The 27,722-nt window shown below is 43.8% G+C and overlaps 8 protein-coding genes across 8 annotated transcripts; 4 read left to right on the top strand and 4 right to left on the bottom strand.

Moving 5' to 3' along the window:
• The first annotated feature begins 168 nt into the window (after positions 1 to 168).
• EAE97_003719 (uncharacterized protein) lies at positions 169 to 4,194 on the top strand. The gene is made up of 4 exons (XM_038874231.1): positions 169 to 1,025; positions 1,107 to 2,744; positions 2,797 to 3,475; positions 3,525 to 4,194. Exons 2-4 carry the CDS (start codon positions 1,505 to 1,507, stop codon positions 3,718 to 3,720), a joined length of 2,115 nt encoding a protein of 704 aa, XP_038734840.1. The 5' UTR covers positions 169 to 1,025; positions 1,107 to 1,504; the 3' UTR covers positions 3,721 to 4,194.
• A 459-nt stretch (positions 4,195 to 4,653) lies between these two features.
• Positions 4,654 to 6,052, top strand: EAE97_003718 (uncharacterized protein; the record flags this gene model as incomplete). The annotated part of the gene is made up of 4 exons (XM_038874230.1): positions 4,654 to 4,704; positions 4,840 to 4,932; positions 4,998 to 5,721; positions 5,814 to 6,052. The coding sequence occupies 4 exons, from the start codon at positions 4,654 to 4,656 to the stop codon at positions 6,050 to 6,052; spliced, it is 1,107 nt and encodes a 368-aa protein (XP_038734839.1).
• A 327-nt stretch (positions 6,053 to 6,379) lies between these two features.
• Positions 6,380 to 9,602, bottom strand: EAE97_003717 (uncharacterized protein; the record flags this gene model as incomplete). The annotated part of the gene is made up of 4 exons (XM_038874229.1): positions 8,355 to 9,602; positions 7,823 to 8,294; positions 6,979 to 7,777; positions 6,380 to 6,875 (listed from the first exon to the last, which is right to left on the bottom strand). The coding sequence occupies exons 1-4, from the start codon at positions 9,336 to 9,338 to the stop codon at positions 6,380 to 6,382; spliced, it is 2,751 nt and encodes a 916-aa protein (XP_038734838.1). The 5' UTR covers positions 9,339 to 9,602.
• A 448-nt stretch (positions 9,603 to 10,050) lies between these two features.
• On the bottom strand, positions 10,051 to 12,231 carry EAE97_003716 (uncharacterized protein; the record flags this gene model as incomplete). Its single annotated transcript, XM_038874228.1, has 3 exons — positions 10,051 to 11,497; positions 11,593 to 12,107; positions 12,181 to 12,231. The coding sequence occupies 3 exons, from the start codon at positions 12,229 to 12,231 to the stop codon at positions 10,051 to 10,053; spliced, it is 2,013 nt and encodes a 670-aa protein (XP_038734837.1).
• Positions 12,232 to 13,412: 1,181 nt separating this feature from the next.
• Positions 13,413 to 15,012, top strand: EAE97_003715 (uncharacterized protein; the record flags this gene model as incomplete). The annotated part of the gene is made up of 3 exons (XM_038874227.1): positions 13,413 to 13,477; positions 13,532 to 13,836; positions 13,892 to 15,012. The coding sequence occupies 3 exons, from the start codon at positions 13,413 to 13,415 to the stop codon at positions 15,010 to 15,012; spliced, it is 1,491 nt and encodes a 496-aa protein (XP_038734836.1).
• A 1,761-nt stretch (positions 15,013 to 16,773) lies between these two features.
• EAE97_003714 (uncharacterized protein) lies at positions 16,774 to 17,820 on the bottom strand (the record flags this gene model as incomplete). Its single annotated transcript, XM_038874226.1, has 4 exons — positions 16,774 to 17,239; positions 17,307 to 17,392; positions 17,455 to 17,598; positions 17,662 to 17,820. The coding sequence occupies 4 exons, from the start codon at positions 17,818 to 17,820 to the stop codon at positions 16,774 to 16,776; spliced, it is 855 nt and encodes a 284-aa protein (XP_038734835.1).
• Positions 17,821 to 18,316: 496 nt separating this feature from the next.
• Positions 18,317 to 20,922, top strand: EAE97_003713 (uncharacterized protein; the record flags this gene model as incomplete). The annotated part of the gene is made up of 5 exons (XM_038874225.1): positions 18,317 to 18,537; positions 18,593 to 19,087; positions 19,339 to 19,854; positions 19,907 to 20,045; positions 20,092 to 20,922. The coding sequence occupies 5 exons, from the start codon at positions 18,317 to 18,319 to the stop codon at positions 20,920 to 20,922; spliced, it is 2,202 nt and encodes a 733-aa protein (XP_038734834.1).
• Positions 20,923 to 22,840: 1,918 nt separating this feature from the next.
• On the bottom strand, positions 22,841 to 25,890 carry EAE97_003712 (uncharacterized protein; the record flags this gene model as incomplete). The annotated part of the gene is made up of 3 exons (XM_038874224.1): positions 22,841 to 23,662; positions 23,727 to 25,321; positions 25,410 to 25,890. The coding sequence occupies 3 exons, from the start codon at positions 25,888 to 25,890 to the stop codon at positions 22,841 to 22,843; spliced, it is 2,898 nt and encodes a 965-aa protein (XP_038734833.1).
• Between the last annotated feature and the right edge of the window lie 1,832 nt (positions 25,891 to 27,722).

Raw genomic sequence — 27,722 nt, 5'->3', positions numbered from 1 at the left:
AAATCCTTGAAGAATCTTCAACTATGAAGTATTTTAGTATTTGATTCTCTGAATTGGAATGGAACAATTGAATTGTTGAAGAGCTTTGCCAGTGGTCAATTCCGGCCTGTTTTTTCTTGTAGATAACCTTACTTCGTATATTCACACGGAGACAACATAATCTATTCGCGTGATGATTTTGTGTTCTTTCTTTATGTCTACATCTATGATATAATTGTAATTGAACTCCGAGTACGAGTATCAATCCCATCATTATCATTATATTCATCCGCTCTCTCGTCTCACACGGTAATATGTAATCTTTTAATCTTTGATTTTTATCCATTCATTTGCTCCTCTCAGCCCAGATCCTTCACACACACCCCCCAAACTTATCCGGCTCAAACGCCCCGGCCATATCTCAGAACGGGAAGGAAACCCCCTTCGTTCGCTCGGTCCAAAAAAAGTTTCCTTGATTTATCTCCCACTACTTTCTCTTCACGCTCACGCCGTCTCTACAATATTCACACTATTCACACTATTTTAATTTGCTTGCGTTTGGTGTGGAATTGGCCCAGCAACACTCCATTTCTATACCGCCATCTTCAGCATTTCTGACCAAAGAAGGCTTGCCTCCACTTTCATTTGACCATCTAGACACTTGAAGATCTCCAACGTACCTCCTCTCTCGGTCTTGGTGTTTTCCGTATGGTGCTGTCCCTCGAGCAACACCATAGACCAGAGCTCTCCTAATTGTAATGTTTTACAACAATCACTAATGAAGCTCGTTATGATCTTGTACCTTCTATTTGAGCAAGAGATCTTCCCTAGATTGGACAACCCTTGTATGACTCTGACACCGACTTCAGAGCACCTGAAGTAGCTACTGTAGCGAATTGAGAGTGGATATACCTTCCGGTTGCCTGGAACAATCCCCGCTATTTTGGTAGCTGGAGTAGACGTCTCAATTTCGACCTCTGACCTCTAATTTGGTATCTTTCCTTCAAAACATTTGTTGTTGTGGCAATTGTCTGTTGGTTGTTCTGGTGAGTACTGACGTTATCTATTATTCCATTGTTGAATATCCCTCAGAAGCTTTGCTGACCACATGTGAAACCAACTTCAAGAAAAATCAAACAGATATACATCCTTGCCATGCTGTAAATCATTCACGCCCTCGATACCAATAGTGCTTTGCAACTATATCGAGTCCTTCCCATCGAGTTATCTTCAACTGCCTCTGCAACAAATTTCGGGAACCCATCATTTCGGGAGCGGGCGGCTGGCTGCGGGCAGATCAAGGAGAATTACATTTGCTAAGCAAAACTCAAAGAGCTCCACTTCGCAGAAAACAAAAGATTTTTTATCAATTGATAAAGGCTTTGGGATTTTGGAGTGATTGGATCAGAAGTCACATCAACAAAAGGATAGAAACACCGGGGCCTGAATGTATGCAGTATAGAAGGAGGCTGGCCAGACTTCATTCTCGAACCCCATCTCAAAAGGGCGGACGGGAGGAGTTGCAATGAGTTGGGAGCAGCAAGCAAGTTATGAAGGGAGCCAGGGAGGATGGACCCCACAATTTGCAGAAGATTATTCTATGTTCAACGCAACACCTGGGCGTCTCGTCAATGGGCAACGGCCGTTTGTTGATACTTCAACAGCTCAAGCACTGTCATCCCTGACTCACAATGGACATTATCATGTTGAGGGAGATATGGTGACAGATATGGGAATGCACATGCATCAATTGTCACCAAATTCTGGGTTTGCAATAGCTCAGACTACATCCCCCAACAAACCGATATCTGCTGCTACTGCCCCGCAAACTGCTTCCAGAGCACGATTTAGTGATGTTTCCAAGACCCCCCAAAAGTCAAAGAAAAGGTTGGATGATCCTTTCAGTGGTCAAACTGCTACACCTCCACATTCTATTGGAAAAGGTACTAGGAAATTAGCCCCAAAAATGTTCAACGTATCGAATAATGCTCTAGTTCAAGGTAATGGCTTTGAGTCTTCTGACTCAAATAATCACCATCCTCAGTTGATAGCACAATCTTCAACAGCTATGGATCCGTTCGGTTATCCAATGACCGCACCCGCATTAACCCCATTCTTTGAAAGTAACAAAGCAATATGGGATACTAGTATGGATGGCATGGATTTGGATTTCTCAACTGATTCGGCGGGTATTTTCCAACAAGGTCATAGGGCAAGTAATTCTATTGATTGGGGACGAAGCAACCAGATGTTTCAAGAATCAGTGAATTTATCGCCTCAAAAATCAAGCGAATCCAAAATTAAAGCTGAACCCCGCAAACGACATAGACAGATAGCCTCGAAAACTTCCTTACCAATAACTTCAGCACTCCCTACGTCACTTCCATTATTAGCTTTTAGTAGTGCGACAGCAACCTCGAATTCAATAGCCATGGAAAATTTTCCTGGCGTGGTCGATCCTGGTATAATATACAGTCGCCCTAGTACAGGTAGTACGTCCCAAGGAGGATTAGAAGATATGATCTTGCCAGCATCAAGAGCAACTACAAGTCCGATTCGAAATCTAGAGCAACTCGAACCGTACCAACATCAAGTTCGAGAATATACTCGCGAACAAGAAGAACTTCGTCGATCAAGAAGATTCAGAGAGAGTAGTATGGGGTATCGAATAGATAGGAGAACTGCCAGCTCACCAGTCAAGGGGTCCGTACGGCCTGGTCCTCGACGGAGTGTCAGTGAGAGTAATAGGGATCAACGTCGTAGTGGTATAGTTCGGATATTCTTATTTCCTGATTTCAAGCTAACATTCTCGATAAGAACCACCACGCTTTAACTCGGGACGTTTATCTCCTGTGAAACAGCAACGTCATCCAAATCTTACTTCTATTCCTGAGTCTCCAGCGGCATTACCAAAACTTCGACGAGATGTCAAGCTTGCCATTGGTAGTAATGGTCGAGCTACTGTTGTTGTTGACGATGAATCAGTGAGAAGTTTGCGACGGTCATCATCTCAAGTCATCGATTATGAATCAGAGTATGATTCTTCTACTGATGACGAACCAATCATAATTCCAAGCCGAAACAACTCTTTCAATCTACCTCAGCAGAGACCACCCAGATTTGATCTATTCGATGCTTCCTCTCGTGACTTTCGCAGACCTAGCACAAGTACAAGCGGCTATAGTCGGTCCTCGGGTCAGCACACGAGTATCGATGAGATGAGTGAGGCAGAGACAGTACTTGATGAGATCAAGATCGGAGATGCAGCTTCTGCTTTGCGGAAGGTTGTCAGAGAGCGTCGGAGTAATCAAAGAATGTCAAAAAATGGAAGACATCTTCGTCTGTTCTCCGATACAACCCCTAGACCAGGCCGCTATGCAGAATATACTTCGTCGTCTAATAATTCTCCCGATGGAGCAACGCCATCCAGCTCGAGGAGTGGTACTACCCGGTGTATCTGTAACAACGCGGAGGGGGACTCTTTCATGATCCAATGGTGAGTTTGCTACTACTGTTACAGCTTAAATTGTCTAATTCGTTTCAAGTGAGTCTTGTGAGAATTGGCTTCATGGACAATGTGTCAATATTCCAGATCGAAGGACACTCCCGAAGGTTTACATATGTGCCTTTTGTGCCCTGACACCAAACATGCGGAACGGTCGTGTGCGAGAGTCTGCAAGAGAGAAGAGGGGTCTGCCTTCTTCTCCTCTTGCCCACAAATCTGTCAGATCATTTCGTTGACAAATATCGAATTGATATCTCACATATCAAACTTTGAGATTTGGAGCTTGATGGATGATAATTATAAGCTTCAGCCTTTTTATTTTACCTTTGGTTCCTACTGCCACCGGGGGAAACCCCATCAGATGGAGGGCATTTTTCAAACCACTTGTTTTTAACACCTACCTACCATCAACTTTTTTTTTATACCTATTTTCTTTTGTCGACACTGATACCCCCTTTCAAAGAGCATATACAATACAGATCAAAGTCACTATGCATGATTCCCAAGATATAATACAAGAATAAGATTTACGACCGAAAAGAACGGGGGAAGGGCAAAAGGGGAAAGGGGAAAAGGGAAAGGATAAAGCGGAGTTGGGATTGATTATTGCGGCATGTATGGAGAAGTGCAATGATTTAAGGATTCTTTGGATACTTAGCAATAGCACAAAATAAATGCATACATATATATATATATATATATACCTTAACCTACCTGATATTCGCCGAGCTCGTGTATACATTGTCTAGACGCTGTTCGATACATGTCCAAGAGTCAACCTGTTTACATGCTGGATTGGTCTGGATGAAGAAGAGCATCTGATTTTTTGAATGTATCTGAATTCCAAAGCTCTTCATATTCTAAGTCCATTCGAATAATTCAAAGTCAATTTCTCTAACCTTATGTAGAGATATATTCGTATTGTCCCTAACCCTAAATCATCCAATCACCCCCTACCCATATTGGCGACGTCCCGATTTCCGAGTTCGGGCGTGGAGCTTCATTCCGAAATCGGACTTAGTGGGGGCGGGGCATTCAATAAAGTCATTCTTGTTCCCCAAACATTTTCTCGTCCCCAGATAACACAATTCAATCATTCCTCTCTTCTTACATACCCATTGTACTTATAATTGTCGAACATTCATTAAAAGAGATTTCTTACTGCAAAGATGTCAACTCATAATATTGTGGTTTTCGGTGGTGATCACTGCGGTCCTGAGGTATGTTTGTTTACTTGTTGCTTCAATACCTGTTTGTGGAGAGAATACGGGGTTGGAAATTGTATTGCATAGCCATTCAAAGCTTCAAATTGAACAACTGGAGAAGGGAATTTACTAATTAACTCTTCTAATTAGGTTGTAGCGGAAGCTATCAAAGTCCTGAAAGTTGTAGAAAGCGATAGACCATCAGTTGGAAAGTTCAATTTCCAAGAACATCTTTTGGGTGGTGTAAGTCTCTACATTTACGCTCCTTGGTTTCTAAGTCTCATACTTACACCTCATCCCCAATACAGTGCTCAATTGATGCCCACGGTGAGCCTCTCACAACCGAAGCTCTCGAAGCTGCCAAAAATGCCGATGCCGTTCTTCTTGGCGCAATCGGTGGTCCAAAATGGGGAACTGGAAAAGTACGTCCTGAGCAAGGAATCCTTGCTCTCCGCAAACAAATGGGCACATATGGAAACCTCCGACCTTGTAATTTCGCATCACCTACCTTGACCGAGATCTCCCCATTGAAAGAAAAGGTCTGCGAAGGCGTCGATTTCTGCATTGTGCGAGAATTGACCGGAGGCATCTACTTCGGAGAGAGAAAGGAGGACGACGGAGATGGAAAGGCTTGGGACACAGAACCATATAGCAGAGAGGAAATCGAGCGTGTAACGAGATTAGCAGCAAACCTTGCCCTTGCGCAAGACCCCCCAGCACCAGTTTGGAGTTTGGATAAGGCAAACGTTCTCGCGACATCGAGGTTATGGCGCAAAACTGTCACCGACGTCATGGCTGCGGAGTTCCCACAATTGAAGATCGGACATCATTTGATTGATAGTGCGGCCATGTTGATGGTAAAAGACCCAAGAAAGTTGAACGGTATTGTGGTGACAAGCAATTTGTTTGGAGATATTATCAGTGATGAGGCCAGTGTTATTCCTGGTAGTATTGGACTCTTGCCAAGTGCAAGTTTGAGTGGTGTTCCAGATGGAAAGAGCAGGTGTAATGGTATCTACGAGCCAATTCACGGTATGTTTCTATGTTTCTTCGCCGCTTGTTACTTTACCACCTTTCCACCTTTCCACCATTATTCCATGTCCAGATCTAACAATTTCCTCTAGGCTCCGCCCCAGATATCAGTGGCAAGGGCATCGTAAACCCCATCGGTACCATCCTCTCCGTCGCCATGATGCTCAAGTATTCTCTCAACCTCCCAGTCGAAGCTAAAGCCGTCGAAGAAGCTGTCCGCAGAACCATCGAAAAGGGAGTCAGAACCGCCGACATCGGTGGTTCGAACAAGACTGTTGAGGTTGGTGATGCTGTTGTTGAGGAATTAAAGAAGGTCTTGAAGGAGCTTTAAATGTATTAAAATTTGGAATTTACCAGAGTCATAAATAAAGTATGCCTGGTATTAAAGAGTCTGTCATCATACAATGGGTCATAGTCGCAATCGTATACGAAAACGAACGATATTGCTTATGGAGTTGAAAAGTATTTAGCGGTCAAAAAGATTCAAATATTAATCGCAATATGTATTATCTTGTTTTATTTTATCTAGGTCTCCTCAGGTTCTCATTGAATTTCCCACTCGTAGCACTATCCCTATCCATAGCCACCCATAACAATTTATTTTCTCGCTCAGTCTCAATTTCCATGTCTTATTATCCATTCCACCTTTCGGGAGACATCACTCCTCACCAACCAGCCCCTTCAATTCCCTCTTTGGTTGTTCTCTACTCTCATCAACGCCACCACCAACATCATCCTCAACCTTTGTACGGCTCTCTTCCTCCTCTCCCACCTTCTCCTTCCCTTTCCCTTTCCCATCCCCTTTTCCCAATTTAACCCTCTCTATCTTCTCCTTTTCTCTTTCCCTCTCCATCTCCTTCCTACTCCCCACCCTACTCCCCTGTCCCCTCTCCTCCCCACTCGTCCCCCTCCTCCTCCTCCCACCCATCCTACTCCCATCCCTCGACAACCTTCCCACCTCATCCTCACTCACCCCTCTATTTCGTCTCGAGCTTCTACTACTCCCCACTTGCGCATTCGCTTCTTGTTCTACAATTGCATTTGGCGTATGATTTTTAGATTCATGATCAAGCCATTTCCATTCTGTTTGAGTCTGTGTTTCCGCGCGCTTTCTTTCCTTCTCTCCCTTGACGTTCTGGGCTACTTGGCCGAGACTGCGGGGAAGATTGTGTTAGTATGTTAAGCACATTCTCTTCTCGAACATAATTTCCTCCGCCTAAACAGTTTCTTTAATTAAAAGGAATAAAAGAAACATACCTCACGGTCCCAACCCTCTGTCTCCGAATCCTCTCCACAATTCCCTCCTTCCCCACCTCCTTCCCCGCATCCCCCTCTCTCCCTCCCCCAGGCAATATCACCCCCGACATATACTCCAAATACTCATTCCCCTTTTCTAAAAACCCCAATTTCGGACTGCGACATAAACTCGACGCATAGTTACTATTATTCTTCCCGATTTCCGGGCGCGGAAAACTCTCAAACACGGAATCGAAACTCGATTCTCCGCGTTCTCGTTTATTTATTTCTCCTGCCGATGCACTTTCGAGAGAGGTGCTGAGTCCGCAGCAGGAGCCTTTTCGAGGTGTGATAAAGTTTGAGAGGGGGGAGTGTAGGAGGGTTGCTTTCGGGTTTGGGTGAGGAGTAGAAGAGGATGGGGAAGAAACGTGCTGGGTTTGGAAGGGATCTGGACTGTCGCTCTTGGGATAGGGCGTTAGCGGTCTTTCTGAAACGTCCCGCGGTGTGTGTTCGGGATGTGGAATGATTTGGACTAGACCATTGGGTTTGATGCAGGCAGATTCAATAGTGCTGGAGCGATTTGTACGACGATAGGCAGATGCGGGGTGTTGATGTGGACGGGGGAGCTTTTCTTCGATGGAGACGGAGCGAGGACGAGTGGTTTTGAATGCCTTTTGTTGGGGGCTAGGAAGGGCGAGAGATGAAAGAGTTGATGCGGATGGACGTCGGGTACTATCTGATGTGCTTTCAGAGGCAGAACCGGCGCGTTCTCGGATAGAGAGTCGGTCTGGGAGTGTCAGATATCTCAAGATCGAACGTTCTAGTACATAATAATATGTGAAATAGAAGAACAATAATAAAATACCTTTAGGCGTCACCTGCCCTGAAAATTCCCGAGGAGAAACCTCCATCAGGCCCTCCCCTGTTGGACACGACGTGAAAGGGCCATGATCTCCCGGACAATCATCCGAATGACTAGATGAAGCCCCATCCGCATAAGCTTCTGGAAGCTTTGCTCTCGAAACCGCTGCTCGCGATTTCTTCTGACTAGCATCACCTTCTGTTTCTTCCCGTTCACGATGTACATTATTCGGAAGCAGCGACATCCATTTTAGAAGCGGTTTAGTTTTACTAGGCACGAATGCTTGGCCAGCAGGATCGTAGATAGAGACGTAGATGTCTGCTGGGGGAGAGGAAATTGATGACGATGAAGTGGATGCGTCGACTTGGCCGAAATGCGCGGGCTCCGTGTCGCTGTGGGAATGGGTGGAGTCGTCTGGGTTTCCGTCTTCGGATACACCCATTTTGGCGGCGTCACTGAGGAGTGCGACTTCTTCCTTTTGAATGGTGTTAATGTGAATGTTCATGACTAGACTGAATTGGACTGAGATACATACCTGAGGAGTAGAAGAGTCCCGTATGATTTTCCTGATCTTTCTTTCATTCATCGTAGACGATTTCGATGACTTATTCGTCATATTCGTCGGTGAAACACTAGAAGATGACGAAGTTGGAGAAGACCCCGTTTCTTCCCTTTCTTCCCCATCTAATCCGACCACGACATCTTTCTTTCCATTCAAGTTCAGGTTCGAATTTCCTCCTAGTCCCTTATCCTCATCTAATTTCTCCAATCTACATCTCGTCAGCCCACCATCAGATTTTGTCACATTTTCTAATCCCCTCTCCAACACCTTCTTCTCTCCATAACCCTTAATCTTCGTCTCCGTCTCGCACCAATCGCAAAGCGGGATTTTGTCCAACTCCGTTCCTTTCCTTCGATCTCCATCTCCATCCTCACCATTATTCTCATACCTTCCCCTTCCATTCTCACACTCACTTTCACACTCCCTCAAAACCCCTTCTCCTAACCTGACCCCGCAAAGCAAACACCCAAAACATCCTCGATGCCAAAAACACCATCCCAAACTAACTACATCGTCACCTCTCACAATACATTCCCCACAAACCCAACATATACTTAAATCCAACACCGCTCTCCAGCATTGATGACAGACGATTCTAGATGATCGCCCCAAGACCCGTGGCGTGGAAGGTAAATATTGAGGAGACCAGCAAATCGTACAGACGAAAGCGGGATCCGATGACTTCTGGATCGTACGGAGGGCGGTGATTGTCGGGGTAAGCTGAGCGGGGGTTGGCGGGAGAGGTGGTGTTGAACGAGTGTGGGGATGGGAAATTTGAGTATGATGAGGAACGAGAGGAGTAACAATTGGCGTGCTCGGGGCCCCAATTGCTTTTAGAGAATCCGACACAGTACTTGCTAGCGAGAGGGGCGGAACAGAGATCGTATGGCGAGTGCGATGACGGAGTTCAATGAATGTTGAAGTGGTTGGACGAGGGGTTCCTTGACGACCGGTCATATTTGTGCGTTCGAGAGGACCGTGAATTCAAACCCGAGAGCGGTGTTGCTAATACTCTGATTGATGTTGTATTAAATATAGTGGATAGCCGAATGAATGAATAATTTTGGGCGATGAAACGAGAGTGCGTAGTTATAGTTCAAAGAATAAAAAAGAGTAAACGAATGTAAAAAGGTGCCAGCATGGTGTCTCAGTTACTACTGATTGACGCGGCCCCTATGCTAGGTATATTCGGTATATTTGATGTTGTTTAAAGAGAAGAGAACAGTAGAGGAATTCGAAAATCAGCATTGGAGAATCATGTAACCATTTTTCTAATGTGCAGGTACGAGGGAAAACTTAAAAATAAGTAGCGTTTTATTCATTTATCATTAACTAAGAAAGAGCAACCTGGAGTTTTTACTTAACTACACAAACATGAATCATGACCTTTTGCAACTCCGTTATCGAGAAAGAATAACATAATAACAGCTCCCAATGTAGTAATCCAGGCAAATCCAGCCACTATGAAACACATCCACCAATTTGCGATGCATGAATATGCGATATCTCCAGGTTGACACCAACCATGTACTCCAATCCTATTAGAAACAAATCCTGAACATACAAGGGTCGTATGAATGTATAAACAAGAATAAATGGGCAATTGCCATTATTTAAGATTCTCTACTCCATGCTAGACAAGATCATCGACTAGAAATCGTCAAATCAATTATTTTCGGCTCTTTGGTCGTGCAAGCATGTTAAGTCGACTTAAAGTCAGACCTCTCTTTTTGGCGGGGCTTGGGGTGGCATTCGAAGAGGCAACAACGTTCTTTCCAGACTGAAGTCTTGGAGCCATTAGCATAGCGCCCTCTGGAGCCTTTTGCTTCTTTGGTGAGCGTGTTTCCTCTTCGCCGTCGGACTCAACTCTCCTACGCTTCTTGTTTGACATTCCATGCGGAACAGTTGGCATAACTGAAAGGTTAGTTGATTTTTTGCTCGATTCACGAACAGGAGGGTTGGTGTTCTCCTTGTTGCCATCAGGAAAGCTACCAGGCATAGCATCAGGGAATATACTCCGACGGACTTGGCGGACAGTGGCTTGATTAGGAGATGGACCAAATCCCTTTGGAGAAGCACCAAAGCTGATAGTATGATCACTGCGAAAAGTAAAGGTGCCAGGAACTGAAGGAGGAAGGTGTGGGGGAGGAGCTTGACGAGGTGATTCTGGAAGAGGTCTAAATCCAGCGAGGGAAGGGTACTGTACTGCTTTAGTTTGAGATGTCTCAGTATCTTTTGCCTGTCCATCAGTGGGTCCTTGTTGAGATACAGGCTTGCGGGGAGCAATTGAGGAAGTGATTTTCAAATTCGACTTTGATGTTGAGCGAGGAATGCCGGACTTCACTGGAGATGGAGATTGTGGAACAATAGTTTCGTTGTGCTTAGCTTCACTGTGCTTTTTTGTCTCTGGCGTGAATCCAACATGCTTCATACCCTTAGAACGGCTGACACCGATAGGCGTTGTGGGGACAGAGGGTAGGTCTCTCGCAAGATTTAGCTTGCTTGGACTCTTAGCAATTGGAGGAACAACTGGCGCCTTTTCTGCTTTTTTTGAGCTGAAGCTGGAGCTTGTATGCTTCAAGATAGACTTCATACGGTCGAATCTGCTTGGGGTTCGGAGCATGGATTTACTTGGTGCAGTCATTGATCCAGCAATATTGTTCATTGTAGCAGACTTTAACATACCGCGGGGGGTGCTTTGCAGATTTGGTTTTGATGGCGATCTTGACAAGCTGGGTATTTGAGTTGAATATTGCTTAACACTTTGGGCACGAGCCAAAGATGATTGTGTGGGTGTTGTCAACTGCGCGGGAATGCCGGACATCTTGTGACGGGGAGTAGAAGGCATTGCCATTGTTTCAGTCTTGCCACGAGATATTGGTCGTTGAGTGGAAGTATCATCCGTCATGCGCTGACGAGCACGCTTGGCAGGTGCAGTATTTTCAAGTCGTTCACTCTCGGCATCTTGGGAGGAATCTTCGCTAAGAGTGGCATCTCTGTCACCTAGCTTGGCCTTCGATTGTGTGCGCTTAAGAGCTTTTGCAGTAGGAGTAACTCTGCCTGGTTGGGCTCGGAAGGAGGATGGATGATTGGCGATACTGTCCATCTTTTTGAACCTGTACGAAGTTAGGGCCATGGCTCTTCAAATATTTAATTGCTTTCAAAGACTGAATGTTCCTCGAATATCAGTAAACTTTCAAACAAAACTTACTCTGCCATGTGAACATCACTGTATCTACTGACTTTGCCCTTCGCCTGCGCAATTCTTCGGGTTCCCATTTGGCTACCCTCTGGATTGTTTCTTTGTTCCATCTCCCGCTCCGCAGCAAGTTTAGCTTTGATACGGAGGGCCTCTTCGCGTAGTTCATCCATCATACGTTGAGCTTCGGGGCCAAGAACAGGTGCAGGTCGAGCGAATCTAAAGTCGAAAGTTGGGGAGCTGATACCAATTTTTGATGGTGTTTTTTGTTGAACGCCAGAGGGCTGGTCGTCACCCTTGGCATTGATATCAACAAAGCCATGACGGAGTCCTGAGTCGGGCTTTTGTGTGGTAGATTTATGAGTCATGGATGGATGCATTTCCTCTCTAGGTGGGACAATGCGACCAGAGGTAGCTGGTGTTTGGGGCGCTTGAACAGGAGACGAAAGGTCCGGGAGGGAGGGATAGGCAGGACCCTCATCATCTTCGGCAAGAGATGTGAGCTGGGGAGTTGTATTTTGCAATGTCTAGAGTAAGTGATAAGTACCTAGTACAAAGTCCCAACACTTGTTACAATGATAATAGGAAAGCTATACATACTTTAGCTGGAGTACGAAGCCGAGAAGAACGACGACGCGGAGGAGACGCCATAATTAATAGCGCAACACAATAGATTGAATATCAGTCGATGGTATATCCAACAAATGTATTTACAGTGAGTCGTGAGTAATAACTTGTTCAAAAGAAGTATCAAATTCACCCTTATCAATGGTACGAATGAATTGACAGTTATCATGTATGTGTGTAGTTGGAATTCCAAGATTTGAATGATGAAATCGAAAACGCTAGTTGGAAGCTCTGGGGGGTTTGTTGACATTCGGGCAAGCCTTAAAAGTAAACAAGGATGTAAAACGCGCTAAACTTTGATATCACATGACATTCTGTATATTTCAATCAAGCAAGCTCCATATGTTCACCAGTCTTCAGCCTATGGTATCTATCTGAATGTTAGCAGCAGCGGGACCAGACGGCTTGTACAGTCAAGCTATGCAAAATCTAGATCTATGTTCGAAATACACCTGGTCAATTCACGTAGGGTACGGCATGCATCACCATCAATGGAAGCTGGCTGGGACTAGGTAGTTCTAACATGCGATTCGATAGAGAGGCCAGGTAGTGATATAGTGAAGGGGTCGAGGGGGTTTATTGCAGGGTACCGGTATGAAAGTCCCATGGTGATTTGTATACCAATACCAGTACTCGAGTAGAAGCCCTCGCATAATGATTGAATGCTGACGTAAAAGTTCGTAGCATACTGGTAGTAGGTGTAGGTAGTAATTGTTACTATTGTTACTACTATTATTACTATACCCATTTCAGACTTCACTCTAACCTTCACTCTCGCTCTCACTCAATCTTTCACTTTCATTTCAGACTTCACTCACCTTCACTCTAACCTTCCCTCAATCAAACCTTCCCTTATGTTATGACGGTATCCCGGATCTCTGTTTTGCCTCCGAAGGAAGAAGCTTGGGCCATCCCCAATCTCCATCTTTCCTAAAGCAGCTCTTCTTCGATCATCAATGCAATATGGACGCAAGACAAGGATCAATTATTCTGAACGGAATCTTCAGATCCGAATGACACGATATTTTATACTCTGCGGTGCCTCTTTTGGCTCTTATATGACGATTTAAAGTCGCCGAAAATATCTCTTCAAAAATTTACTCCTCAAACTACGTTGAATGTAATTTCTGAATCCTTCGACAATTCATATTTCAGAAACTTCTCAACCAGCACACCCTGATTGAAAGCTTCACAACTTCTTCAACATGGCTCCCAAGAAGACCACGGTCTCAAAAGTAGCTGAACCTCATGGGTATGAGTTTGGTGGACCGTAAGTAGCTCGTTGCAAATGCAGACTCATCGACATGTACTGATTATCTTGCAGATTAGGAGCTTTCGGTATATCTTTCGGATTACCCCTTCTTTGCTACGCGACGACCTTTCTCTGCAATGACATTTCCGGTTGTCCTGTCCCCTCTTCCCTCTCTCCTTCGACGCTTACAATCAACAATCTTAAACAAGAGGTTGGATGGCCCGCAAATGGACTCGCCGGCTTATTGAGCTGGGATGTATTTCTCAAAGTAGTAGGCTACTACTTTTTGAGCATGGTTTTGCACAGAGTTTTGCCAGGTGAAGAGAAGTTGGGTGTCGAACTCGCAAGTGGTGGAAAGCTCAAGTACAAATTCAATAGTATGTACTTTCACGATTGAATGAATGGTACAGCGTTTGCTAACGAATCGCGCAGCTTGGTCTTCTACAATGTTTACATTTGCTCTATGCGCTGCAGGAACCATCGCACAAGGAGCAGACTTCCCAGTGTGGACTTTCATCTACGACAATTATCTACAAATACTTACAGCGAACATCATCATCTCCTACGGCCTCGCAACTTTCGTCTACATCCGCAGTTTCAGTGTTAAGCCTGGCAACTCTGAACTGCGCGAGTTGGCTGCTGGTGGTCATTCTGGAAATATGCTATATGATTGGTTTATTGGAAGAGAACTCAACCCAAGAGTGACTCTCCCATTGCTTGGCGAAATTGACATCAAAGAATTCTGTGAGCTACGACCAGGTCTCATGGGGTGGCTTCTGATGGATTATGCATTTGTTGCTCACCAATACAAGACTTACGGATACATCACCGACAGTATCGTGTTGATTACAGCATTTCAAACACTCTATGTGCTTGATTCATACTGGATGGAAAATGCTATCCTCACTACCATGGACATTACCACAGATGGCTTCGGACTCATGCTATCATTTGGAGACTTAGTCTGGGTTCCATTCATCTATTCTCTCCAAGCTCGTTACCTCGCCGTCTACCCACTTTCTCTTGGCGTCTTTGGCACTAGCGGCGTTCTCGCAGTTTTAGCTATAGGATATTACATCTTCCGTGGCGCTAACAATGAGAAGAACCGCTTCAGAACTGACCCGACGGATCCCCGCGTCGCACATCTCAAGTACATCGAGACAAAATCCGGCTCCAAACTTCTCATTTCCGGCTGGTGGGGTGTAGCTCGTCATATTAACTATGCCGGCGATTGGATCATGGCTTGGTCTTACTGTCTTCCTACTGGTATTGCTGGTTATTCAATTAACCACAGCTCGGTGGCCCCAACATCAGGTCAATCCCTCGCAGATGGTTCTTTCGTGTACAGTGGACCAGCAGTACATACAGAAGTCACGCAAGGTGCAGCTAGGGGCTGGGGTATGATCATCACATATTTCTATGTGATTTACTTCGGAGTCTTGTTAGTGCATAGAGAAATGAGAGACGAGGAGAAATGTGAGAGAAAGTATGGCGAGGACTGGAAGAGGTACAAGGAGATTGTTAGATACAGAATCATCCCAGGTATTTATTAAGAGTGATGGGTAAATAGGTACAGACGAAGAGCATGGAGGGGCTGGGTAATTGCATCTTTTTATAGATGACGAAAGAGGATAGGAGAGAGCGTGTACAAGAGGTGTGTACCAATGCATAATAATATTTAAGCAATAATCTATGATTCTTCTTGCTACAAAATAGTCAGTTTCATCTCTACTATCAGGTGGTGGAATATGCAAGCTTCTCGCTCTGGTAATTTGTATGAACGATCTCTTCCCTGGTGAACAAGCCTTCATCATCATGATACAATTAGTGTCAAGTCGAGAAGGTCTTTCTCTACTGATACCTTTGCTTCATTCTTTATTCAGAGGCTGAGTACACGGGCTTCAATGTTTGAAAGTTGAGAGATGAGAGTCGGAAATAAATTGGGTTTGGGGGATATTGTAGAAAAGAGTATTCAGGTGTTGAGAGTTTCAGGGGAGATGGTGGGATATAAATGAGATGGTGATGCTATGTTATTGAAGGTGCTAGGGCGACAGTGGGAAGATTGTGGGAGTTATAGTGGTGAGTATATAATGAGATGAGATGAGATGAGATGAGATGATGAGAGCACACCGAATGTAGAGAATATTTCAAATGCCAATCAAAATATAGACCATATATACATATGTCATCACATTATGTGAATTTTCTTGATTGGTTTTATTATCCTAACTCTAGTTGTTAAAAATATACTAGGTAGGTAGGTAGGTAGGTAGTTATAATCATTGTGGAACCCCTTAACAGGAGAAACAATAACTTGGGCGTGTGTAGGAAATGAAAGGAAAGGAATGAAAGGAATGTTGCGAGAGTTTATCTTCTAACAATATAAACCAGCCTTCCTAGACTCCATACTCTCCCAAACATAGGGAATTCTCCTGCTAGTATATCACTCTTCAATACTCCAACTCCACGTCCGAAATCAGCCATCAACGTCAAAAGCAAAACGATTTCTCCGCTTTCAAAGCGCGAATGCTATCTTGAAGTTATAATTCGACACAGAGCAATGCGGTGCGCAAACGCAAATATCAGAACCTAACCAGCTATTTCATGAAATTCACTTTCGAGACCCTACTCGAGCTCCGCGAGAAGAATTCGAGGATTGCATTTCATTTTTACATAGCTTGCTGGTGGGGCTACTTATAGATTTCGTATAGCTGGAGCGGAGATATTGCTCACAATGCTGTCCACGTGTGTGGAATGACTAGGTACCTAGAGCTACGACGCCAGGCTTCCTGTGAATCGTAGAAGAGATACTTAAGTGAAAGCTGGAAGATAACCTTCCTCCGCATTCATTTAAGACAGGAAGTGTGCGAGATTTCTGCTGTAAGATGGTAATCAGGATCGTTCGTTACATCTGATTCGATACATTTGCAACGGGCTTTCGACAGCATCGTCTTGGTTTACAGTTCTGTATTCCGTCGCTTTTAAAAGAAGGAAATCCGCGAGAAGTTATTGAGCGCAGTTGGCGAACAAGTACTTTACTACTCGCTAATTCCTCTTGATCTATCTGAAGCATGTCAGGGTAAAGTGCGACTACTGAACTCATTGTTAAGTACCAAAGATTGTTGCTTTATCTGGTGCATGTAAGAATTGGTCCTGAAATCGGAAATCTGGGGAGGAAGCATGGAGAATAACATATTCATCAAACATGCGGACGCTTTCAAAATCACTAATTGACACTAGATCATTACTCGATATAGCCTTAGAGCCCTCCAATATTTATACTTCGTATCATATACAAAAATGCACTAGCATATCTACAATTTTGCCTTAATACCAGGGGCAAATGTAGTTCCTCCGCTCTCTCCACCAATAGCTTCAACAATCTTATCTACGGTATTAAGAATCCAAGCATTTCCTTCCTCGTCTGCTAACCATTCTCCTCCCTCTACAGGTTCTTCGCCTGCAGCCTTATATGTACCATCCTCAAACGCTTTTCGTAAACCAAATACGTGACTGGTGACCTGCGGACCTACTCCAGTTTGTGCTCTTAAGCATGTTATACCAATTAGACTTGTGAGAACTCTTCCAATCTTGACTGGTCGTGAAGAGACAGAAGGATCGGTGAAGAGACTAGAATAGGAATTCAGGATGAAGACTGGGAGATCTGGATGTGATTCCGCAAGTTTATTAAGTAGTTTTGTTTCAAAGGGACGATAGATAGAATCCCACAGCCCACGGCCTCGGGCTTTGGCATCGTCAACATTTGCAGTCGTCAATTCACTGTGAATTGGTGACATATTAGCAGATACCTAGTATTGAGAGGTACGTCAGGTGTCAATGGGCTTACCGAGATGGTGTTTTGTTCAACGAATTCATGATTTCATCTGGTAGATTTGCGCGGAACTGGCCTAGAACATTGATTGTTCTGGGGATCTGAGGCGCGTTGTTAGTTAGAATCTGCTATAGCAATCTAGTATATAATGATGCCATCTCACCCCATTGAAACCTATACATTTCAGTCCCACCTCCCTCATCTGCTCCACAGTTTTCACTGCATGCGCATGATCCTTATCCTTCGTCGCAAGACGAAAGAGCTCTATCATTGAATCGGGGGAATTCATGGTCATAGTCGCAGCTGTCTGCCATTGAATGATATCAGTTTCCCATGTTTATTCTTCGACGGCTGGTGGGAATCGATGTACCGAGATCGTTAGCCATGATAGCAGTCCAACATTGTTCGCGGAAGCCTCCTCTTCAATCTTTTGGAAAACGGAACGGATATTCCTTGGTGCAGGTGCATAGCCTGGGCGAGCATAAGGTGCACTTATGAGAGCTTTCAAGGAGGGAGAAAGTTTCGACATAATGGCAGTGGTGAGAATTGTTTGAGAAGGAAAGTTAATTGCTCCATGAGATCAGCTTGACGAGGTACGTACTGGAGAAGGAGATAAATTAAGGGCCGAGATGAAGCTTTCGGTACTAGAATTATTGCCGATTTTTAGTGACGTAGGACTTAATTGTATAAATATATATAAATCACCTAAAAACTCAGAAACACATTTATTATTATTCTTCGGTATAATAAACGTTGTACATATGATTGAACCTCATATAAAACTGAATTTCCGAGCTGTAATTAAATCATCAAACGGTGTGCTACTGCTACTGGTAATAGATTCAACCATGAAATGGCATCTGAAACCCATACAATGTTCCATTGTGAATAGTCTGTAACCGATCAACCCCAGCCCGGTTGATGTATAATTTCGCCAGGCATACTCAAGTAGTGTTTGAGCACACCAATGATTTTCGTCACTACCACAGCCTTCGCAGCAGTTTGCCTCAGAAATCGTATTTGAAATGAATGATTGGAATGTGCAGGTACCAGAAATACCTAATGTACATAATGATAATGCTATCTCCAAAAAGCCTCTGAAGCAAGCCGCATGCTTAAGTTGTCGACGCACCAAGACTCGCTGTGTTCGTGAACCTCCTAATATAAATTGCCAAAGATGTCGTCAGAACAATACACAATGTCTGGTACCAGATTATCATGTCGGAAGGCGAAGAGGGATCAAGAAGTAAGCCTTAGCCACATGTTTCCAACTTGTTAAGCATCTTCTCACCTCAATTCAGCAAACGGAGTGGATTAGATAAAGCTGTTCATCAGCTTGAAAAGGCCATGAAAAGCTCCAAGAATGATAATGTACCCCAGGAAGAACAAAGACGTCTACAATTTCTTCTCTCCGAAGCCGAAAATCTGGTTTCTGGGAGTACTGACAAAATTTCCACGCAGCTTATGGAGCAGCCAATCCCTCGAAATGACATGAACAGTGGGTTACCAGAAGCTACTAATCTATCATTATCCCGGGCTCATGAGTCAATTGGTCAAATCGAGATGGGAAATGTCGCTTTGGATGATGCTGAGAATCCACTGCAGCTCCTGGCGAGGGCATCAGATCTTGCAGATACTGCAACCAAACAATTGCATATGCCTCCCCCGATGGTAGAAACTGGAGAGCTCCGTCGATTCTTTGGACCCTTTCAACCACGGCTTGACGTTGGAAGTGATATAGACCCTATCGATATTGGTTTGGTGACTCAGGAGGAAGTGACTCTGCTTATAAAATAGTGAGTCGCGCCTACATGGTACTGGGGGTTTCAATAGTCCGAACAGCAGTTGATTGGTGAGAAATACGCAGTTCTTGAAATTGGTTAGAACACACTTCAGTCAAAACATTCAATTGATTTGAAGTATGCAATCCAACTAGCATTCTAGACATCGAAAGCTCTCAAATTATATCAAGTTTGCTCACCCGAGCTATTGAAACACCTTGAATTTGCCCCAGTGGAGATATCAGCAACACTGACCAGCTTAATAGTTTCTATGCAAATTTATCACATACGAGATGGGGCCTTGATCCTTCTGTTCATACGACAGACTTTGTGCGCTCAAGATCTGCGTTCCTCATGACTTCCATGTTAGCTGCATCTGCACTTTTCATTCCTTCAGGAGAGGCGCTATCGAGGCGTCTTTCCAAGCACAGTAGACATCTTGCTCACTATGTGATATCAAAGAGGTATAGATCACCAGAAATTGTTCTCGCATTTATGATCAACATACCATGGATGTTACCAGAAGAGCATTGGGCTGATGATGAGACTTGTTCTTACATGGCAATGGCGCACTCTATTGCACTTGATGTATCTCTAAACAAGATCATTGTGAAGAATACAAGCAATATTCAAACCAGCATTCCAAAGTCAGACTGCATTACTGCAAGGAAGGCTCTCGACATGGACGGTTTTATTGAAGTTGACCCTATGACGAGATGGGGTCAAAAACTGATTCGCCGGCGTGAAAGAATATGGCTTGCTCTATTTAATCTTGATAGAGGGTAAGTTTCTCGCTTCGAAGTATTATTCAAACAAGCTAAGATGATTCCATAGCGTGTGCTTGGCACGAGGAAGAGCTTTTACTGTTCAAATATCTCCCTTCGTGGCAACTTGTGACACTTGGCATAATTCTAATCTCGCTGATACCTGGGATGGATCGATTGTAGCTTCATCTGTTTTGCGGCGAGATATTGTATGTTATTCTTGAGAAATTTGTACAAAGACTAATGATGTGTTAGGCTAAAATCATCACTTGTATAAAAGATACCTGCGACAAGACTGCATCCACAGTATTGGAAGGCCATGACATTGCACAGACTCTTCGACAAACAATCGATGACTTTTTTGATCACTGGTATTCAACCTGGACCCCAGAGATAGGGAGAAACAAAGATTTTCGCCTACCTCCTTATGTAGAAATCCTTGTTTCTCACACCCGTCTTGCTATATACAGTAACGTCCTTAATTACCCCACCCGATTCCCGGCAGTTTCTTCTTATTTTCGTTCTGCTGGTCTGTCATCTGCATTGAATGTTATGAGAGCTGCTGTTCAGGGAGAGCCACTTCTCAAGTCCATGCCCAACAATACGGCAATTATGGTATCGTTCTCAGCATGTTTTGCGCTTCACTTGTCCGCGATGACTGCGAACAAGGACTCCGGTCTAAGAGAAAGCATCAAAGTTTTGATAGAGGAAACTGCAGATGTTTTGGAGAGGATAGGAAATATCACTCCCCATAGAAAAGGGATTTCTGCTCTATATGGTAGACACCTGAAAGAAGTCATTCGGAATTCTACAGCATGGCGAAGATCTGCTCCATCTGGTCTATCTGTCGTCGACTGCGAACAAGCAGGACGCGATACCGCCCAAGAGGCGCAGGAACCAAGACTAGAACCCGGTTTTACCGAGCCGCTTCAATTTTCTACCATGTCAGATCATCAGATTGTCGAATTATTCGACAATGAAGAAGTGACTCTAGGGATAAGTCCAACAAACTTACAGCTAGGTGACACAACCGGAATGGAATGGCTGGATTGGTTCGACTTTTATGGAACAGTCCAGAATCAATAACATCTTCATAATAGACTGTTTGTTCTTTCTGAAATGATTTATCCTTGCTGTCTAATATACACGAGATGAAGGGAGTGACGTATCACACTCTCTACCATCACATGAACCGGGAAAATGTTTTTTGGTTGAATCCCCCCCAACAATTTTCAATTTAGCAATTCAAATCTCCCAAATGAGTTGAAACCTTTCTTTCCCAGGAACACTAACGAATCGGACTATTCGAAATCACAAGACTTTCAAGGAAGAGGAGAAATCCATCACATCACCACACCTCCCATGTCCCAATCATTACTCATTCACAAGAACACGATGACAAGAACACGATGAACATCCACTCGCGGCATTCAATTCGTGAAGCTGTTAATCGCTTACGCAAGTTATCCAGCAGCAGGATTTAATCGCCATTTATTAGCGATAGAATGGATGTTCGAGGAAGGAGAGGGAATATCTAGAAAGTGAGTAGTTACTTTCTAGTAATCCGGTTCATCCCGTAATAAACCCGGACCAGATAATCACGAGTAGTTCTTACCACGGAATCGCAGGAGGGAACTTTTGTGGATCCTATTTCAGTCGGAGAATGTGCTGGTGGATTGTGAGGGTAGATTAAGCATTGTATTTTCTATCTATGTTTCTGATGATAATACAACACAGATGCGTAAAGGGTAGGGAACTTTTTGAGATCGCTGGAGGGAGTTTAGATGCAGGCTGCTTGATCATCAAGATCGTTGGGATTGGAATTTCAGGATAGATGGATGGATGGATAGATGGATGGATGGATGGATGGATAGGTGGAAATCTTCTGCTCGGAGTTGGACATATTTAATTATCTACAGGGTAGTTACATACTCATATGTATATGTATATGTATATATATCCAATCCATGCATCTCCCCACCATACATACAACCGAATCGAAACCCATCATCATCATATACACAAAACCTCGCATACAAAAATCATTTACTCACTCTCTCATTCCTATATTTCATCCTAACATTCAAATAAAAGTATCGAATACGCATGCCGCATCTGTCTCGCCAATCTCACCCTCCCGCTGCCTGTCTGCCTCTCAAACCCCATGATCGAAACAATAACAATAATGATATTCATGAAAAGAAAAGAATAGGATAGGATAGCAGAAATAGAAACAAAAGAACGGAGAGGGGAAGAGAAGAGCAAATCTATAATTTATAAAAGGAAAGTATGAGAAATCGAAAGATGTAAGAAGGGAAAGTTAATCTAATCCTAGCCCTTAGTTCAGATATATGTCCCATCCCATTCACACTTTCTCACACCACCCACAAAAACCCCATATTCAAGATCTACAATTTCAGAAACCCAAAAGATTCCTCTATATAGAAAACCCCAGACGAATCCAACCACACCAAGATAAATATCCCGACCTAAAAACCACAGGAAAAGCAACCTCAAATAACCAACCATAAGTAGGTAAGAACCATAAATATCGCAAGAGAGAGAACCACAAACCCAGATTCCCCTCATCTCATCTCAACTCACCTCACCTCTATCCACACACACACGTCGTTTTCACAAAAGCCGATTGATTAATAAATTATCATTACAACTCACTTGATTTCCATTTCCATTGACGACCTAGTATCTAAATAGCCTACTTTCCTTTCCTGTCATGCGGAATAGCAGAATGTATTTACTCTGTGACTGATAACCCTTCAAACTATCCTTTTGATCTAAGATGATGTTCATCTCTCGATCTCCAATACGAGATGAAGAAATGGTAAACGCCAGACTCACTTAGTGCGCTCCCTATCCATATGATAAATATGATACGACCGACCCCGGATGCGATGCGATGCCGATGAATTTCTTTGGAATGAAGATAATGATGATGTTGATACAGGCGGTTCCCAATTTTGTGTCCCTTCATTGGCAATAAATATTATCCCTCCATCGAGATTTCCCCACTACTAGTTGCACCATTGATATTCTGACTACAGACATTATTCCCTTTCGACCTTCCATCGGTATCCACTTCCATCTCCATCTTCATAGCCTCTTCATTCTCCCTCATTAAATCTTCTTCCTGCATCCTTAACTCTCTTTCCTCTTCCGTTTCTTCTTTCGCCTCACCCTCACCTTCACCTTCGCCCACACCCTCACCCTCGCCCTCACCATTAGTCGTCTCCAAATTTTCCGATCCTGTCATAGGCATCCCTTCCGCAGGCGGCGGCGGAGGAGGCGGAGGAGGTGTAGATGAATCTGTTGGTGTTGTACTCCCAGTGCCATCCTCCTTGACCCTCTTGCTTTCCGATGGACTTTCCTCATCATCTTCCCTCTTCCTCTTCAACAACTCCATCTCGAGTTGTCCACTAGGTGATGCGGTTGGACTTGGTATGTTGACTTCCAAATTCTCATTATCAATCACATCTGGACTAACAATCGCGTCAGCACTCTCTCGCTTTGTCCCCTTTTCATTTGTGCCATTTCCATTAATTTTAGCCTGCCCTTCGCGCCTTTTCCTTTCCGCTCGCTTTTCATCCATTTCCCTTTTCTTTTCCACGGCCTTTTTGAAATAGTCGAACACAAATTGCTTGACTTTCTTTTGATTCCTGTCGGATATCTTTGTGGGGTCTTCAATGCGATTGTTCTTGAAATCAGAAGCCACGAGCTTCTTCCCACATTCCTTGGCGAATTTTTTGAGATCTTCCTTGGGAAGTTTGCCAGAATACTTTTGCATTACGTGTTTGATATGAGGAAATAACTATAATGAGAGGTTAGAAATGAATATTTGACAGACTCAATATGAAGAGACACATTATACTTACAGTATTTTCGTATAATTTCATCTGCTTCTCGATCGGCAACGAGCGCCATTTTTCTACAGGCTTCTTCTTTTCCTTGGGTGTACCCTCGGCGGAATGGGAAGAAAGTGCCGGAGTAGTCGAGGGCTCTTTTGTAATACTGTCGATGATATCTTGAAGAGCTTTTTGTGTTTGCACACTCTTTGGAGCTGCCTTGGGTGGTGGCGGTGGCGGTGATGCACCCGCTGGCATAAATGGCCTCTCCCATGTTGTTTGTCCCGTCTTACTATAATAATACGCATTTCCGTTTTGATCCATCGCAGTGAACCAGCCAGGTGGTAATACCATGGGGACAAAAGGGCGCCGAGACATTGGGCGATTTGGGACGAAGTTGGCGTTGCGTTGAGGAACACCACTTCGGGGGCCAGTCGGGGCAACAATAACAGGGGATGGTGATGGAGTGACTTTTTCTACTTGGTCTGGACGCCGTTCGAATACTTGTGCAACAAGAGTTGGGGCTCTTCTTGGGATTCGATACGCATGCTCTAACTTGCTCCATGCTTCCAATAGCCTCTTTGACTCGAAAGCAATGTCCTCATGCTCGGAAGTCGTGAAATCTTCTAACACCGCTTCTATCTTGGAATCAACAATTTTGTTTCGAGTAAGTCGTGGAAATTTGTAAAGAATATCGAGAACTTGGAGGATCACGTTGTTGTCTTCCTTCCAAGTGGTCAAGGTCGTACGAAGAATTTGATAACCGTGCATTTGTATAACTCTGTTTCGAACTTTATCATCATCGCAACGTTGGATTCGACCAAGCAATTTGACAGCAATCCATTTTTCTTTGCATTGCATGAGAGTTGCCATAACCTTCCGTACTCCATTTTCATCGAGGCCTTTTGGCTGAACGTTGTTAACGTATTCTTCATCATCTTCACCTGTCTTCTTTTTCCGGGGTTTCTTGGCAACAGCTGTATCCCAGCCATCACCATCATCGATACCAAGAGCTTCAATGGTAGCATGAGGGAGTTTGGTAGCACGCTCAGTTTGAGTCTTGCCTCCAATGAATCCGGTACAATTCGGTTCGCCGCAGTAGCAGGGTTGAGGGTCGGCACCATATCGATCAACATTGTAATTGAAAACCAGCTCTTCTCCGGCTTTGATTGCACGCTCGGCAAAAATGCCCATGCGCAGTTTTTCTCCGACCACCCACTTATCGACATAACAATTTGGATTACAAGAGTGATTGCAAAATCGACCTAGATTTCCCTTTTTCGTTGCATCCACGAATTCATGCTTCGTAAGAGACATGAAATAGAAATGTTTGATTCCTTCCTGATCATATTGGAAGGTACGTCGTCGAAATGTCGGTTCATTAATAACTTCTCCGATGTACTCGAAAATGAAATCATCCGGATGTAGATCAGTATTTGCGCGTAATCCGTAACCTTTTTTATCTGTCTTGATCACTGAAACTTTGGCATACTGTTTGCGTTGAAAGCGTTGATTTTGGCAAGCCACACCACAATTGCAATCTTTATGACCTCCACCACATTCCATTTTGGTCAGTCGATTAATGCAATCTGAATCCTCTCCGCAGGCATGATTTTTTCCATCGCCTGATAAAACATGTCAGCTTAAATGGACATTTTGCGACCGATGGCACGTAAAGTAAAGAAAGTACTTGGAGTATATTTGTAGACTTACTGAATTCCTCGGGACAATCACAATCCAATGCATCGTGATCTGAAGCTCCCATATGCTTAGCTCCATAAATGCAATCCTTGATTACCTGAAAAACTGAAGATGCCTCTTCTGTAGAATCTGGAAGATCGTTGAACAGAGGGGGTGGTCGAGGAATTACTTTTTGTGACGACTTTCTCGATAGCTTTGGCGCTTTGCCAGGTTCGACGGTGACGGTAATATCACCGCCAATAACCTCTTCATCCTCTTCATCTCCGGATTTTGGTGTTTGGCTGGTGCTTTGCTTTCTGGGCGGTGTTTGAGAGCGAGAATTTACAAGACCCGGTGTACTGGAGTGAGACCTCTTGATTTCTGTAGGAGTAGAAATATATCCATTTAAGCCATTGGCAAAATCATGAACCTCAATCCCCTCCTCAACAATCTTCATTTCACCAATCGCAGCATCTACAGCTTCTGGCTGGAGCTCCCGCATGTCATCCTCCATCGTGAGCAGGAGACGTCGTAAAGTTGTGGTGCGATTACTTTGTTTTTGTGTGTTGATGCGAAGGGGAAGCCGAACTATTTGTTAATGTGTTCGAAGCGGCCTTTTGTTCCCTTACTAGTGGTGGCAGACGTGAAGTACCCAACGACGGTAGAACACAATGCCGTATTATTGATATTGGCAGTTTCAAAACTTCCTTGACTTTGCAAGCAATTAATTCTTGTTTGTTGCGCGCACACTTGAAAGTCAAGAAAGTGGTTGCGCCTGGATGGCAAAACGCGAACAGCTTGCATGCAAGGTCGCGAAATATTAGCTGGCGAGGTCGATATTGCTTCGCAGACTTAAATATGGTCGAATTTCTGCTGACAAGAGCATAAATCTCTTGTTTGCCACGGTGAATGAATGTGGGACGTGGAAAAGTTGGACGGCAGGATGGATTGAGATTGGAGCGAAGTAATGTAAATGCGACGGCTGAACCTCCAATTTCACCTCTGCAACATATTGCAAAGACCAAACTCTTAATTTCCTCTATCCCAATGCTCACATATCACTACTCATGAATTGAAATGGCTTTCAGCCCCCAAAGCAGTTGATAATTGCTAATAATTGCTCTATGAAGGAGGACGACGATACAAATTGAGACGAGCTATTGCGCGCTCGGCTAACCTTAATTCCGCTACTTCTGAAAGAACGCTGAAAATCAAACTATTCTCTCCTTAATCCACGCAGACAATTGATAACTACTCCAATCTGCTAAATCATTTCAAACGATTGATACCGCGTATTCTATGCCCCAAACTATCCAAACATGGTTATACCCTCGTACCTTACCAGATGTATGGTATGATAATATAAAATAGCTTATCTGCTAAATTCAATGCCAACTCAGATAATGCCAAATCGTCAGCGTCTCCACGAAACTTTACCTATACCTCCTAGGCACTTATCACAATATGGGTATATCGTATTTGGTATCAAGGCATTCAGAGACCATGGTGGTCCGCCTTCCCGTATGCCATTGCATAGTCCTTAGCCCTCCCCAATTCCCACTATTTGTAGTATGATGTTGAACGTAGAGGTATAGTGTATCGAGTTTGTGGATTGGCAAATGTGCCGCCAGATATTCATGTTTCGATAGCATCCATTCACTCATGTATTGCTGCTGCAGTATAAGGTCAAATTGTATAAATGCATAGTTGATCATGCAAGAGCGTATCCCAGATTCTTGTGTTCTACCCCACAATGATCTCCGACATAGGGCTTGTAGTCATATATCGGACGGAAGGTATATTATCGCGATTTTATAGCATCATCGCCTCTGTGATTGTTTGTCAGTGGTGGTCAAGACGAGAGAGAGACAAAAATAACTGGTCATCTATCATACCTAGGTATCCAGGGACCTCGTGAATTATTGACAGCGCATTCCTGCATGCGCCAAAAAAAAAGAACCCTACAGAGAATTTGAGTTATATGAGAGTGTCAGTTCCCTTGAAGAGATCAATATCATTGTTTCTATGCCAATGAAATATATGAGTGAAATCTTTTGACGCTTTCGTTTTAAGTTGAGATGATTCGTTTAACGTCAAAAGAAAAGAAGAAGAAGATAGACAGAGGTACAATCAATGGGTCGCATATTTGGCCTCGGGAAGAAAAGCCATTCAAAAAATCGGACCCTCCAAAACCAATCAATTCAGCATTCTTGAACGCTTTTGAAGATGGGTATCTACCTCAGCAATGAATGATACTCGAGAGGAAAGACTATTGGAAGGTTGAGAATAAGGCTATATATAATATAACAATGGCGAGGTCGCAGAACTCACAGCCTTATCAAGTCG

Source organism: Botrytis byssoidea (assembly GCF_014898295.1).
Source record: "Botrytis byssoidea strain MUCL 94 chromosome Unknown BBYS_006, whole genome shotgun sequence".
Taxonomy (NCBI): Eukaryota; Fungi; Ascomycota; class Leotiomycetes; order Helotiales; family Sclerotiniaceae; genus Botrytis; species Botrytis byssoidea.
The sequence above is the reverse complement of the archived record's forward strand: the minus strand, read 5'-3'. Positions and strand labels throughout refer to the sequence as shown.

Coding starts and splice junctions, on each gene's coding strand:
- EAE97_003719 (XM_038874231.1), top strand. CDS start 1,505: ATGAGTTGGGAGCAGCAAGCAAGTTATGAAGGGAGCCAGGGAGGATGG. Junction 2,745..2,796: donor TAGGGATCAACGTCGTAGTG/GTATAGTTCGGA, acceptor ATTCTCGATAAG/AACCACCACGCTTTAACTCG. Junction 3,476..3,524: donor GACTCTTTCATGATCCAATG/GTGAGTTTGCTA, acceptor ATTCGTTTCAAG/TGAGTCTTGTGAGAATTGGC.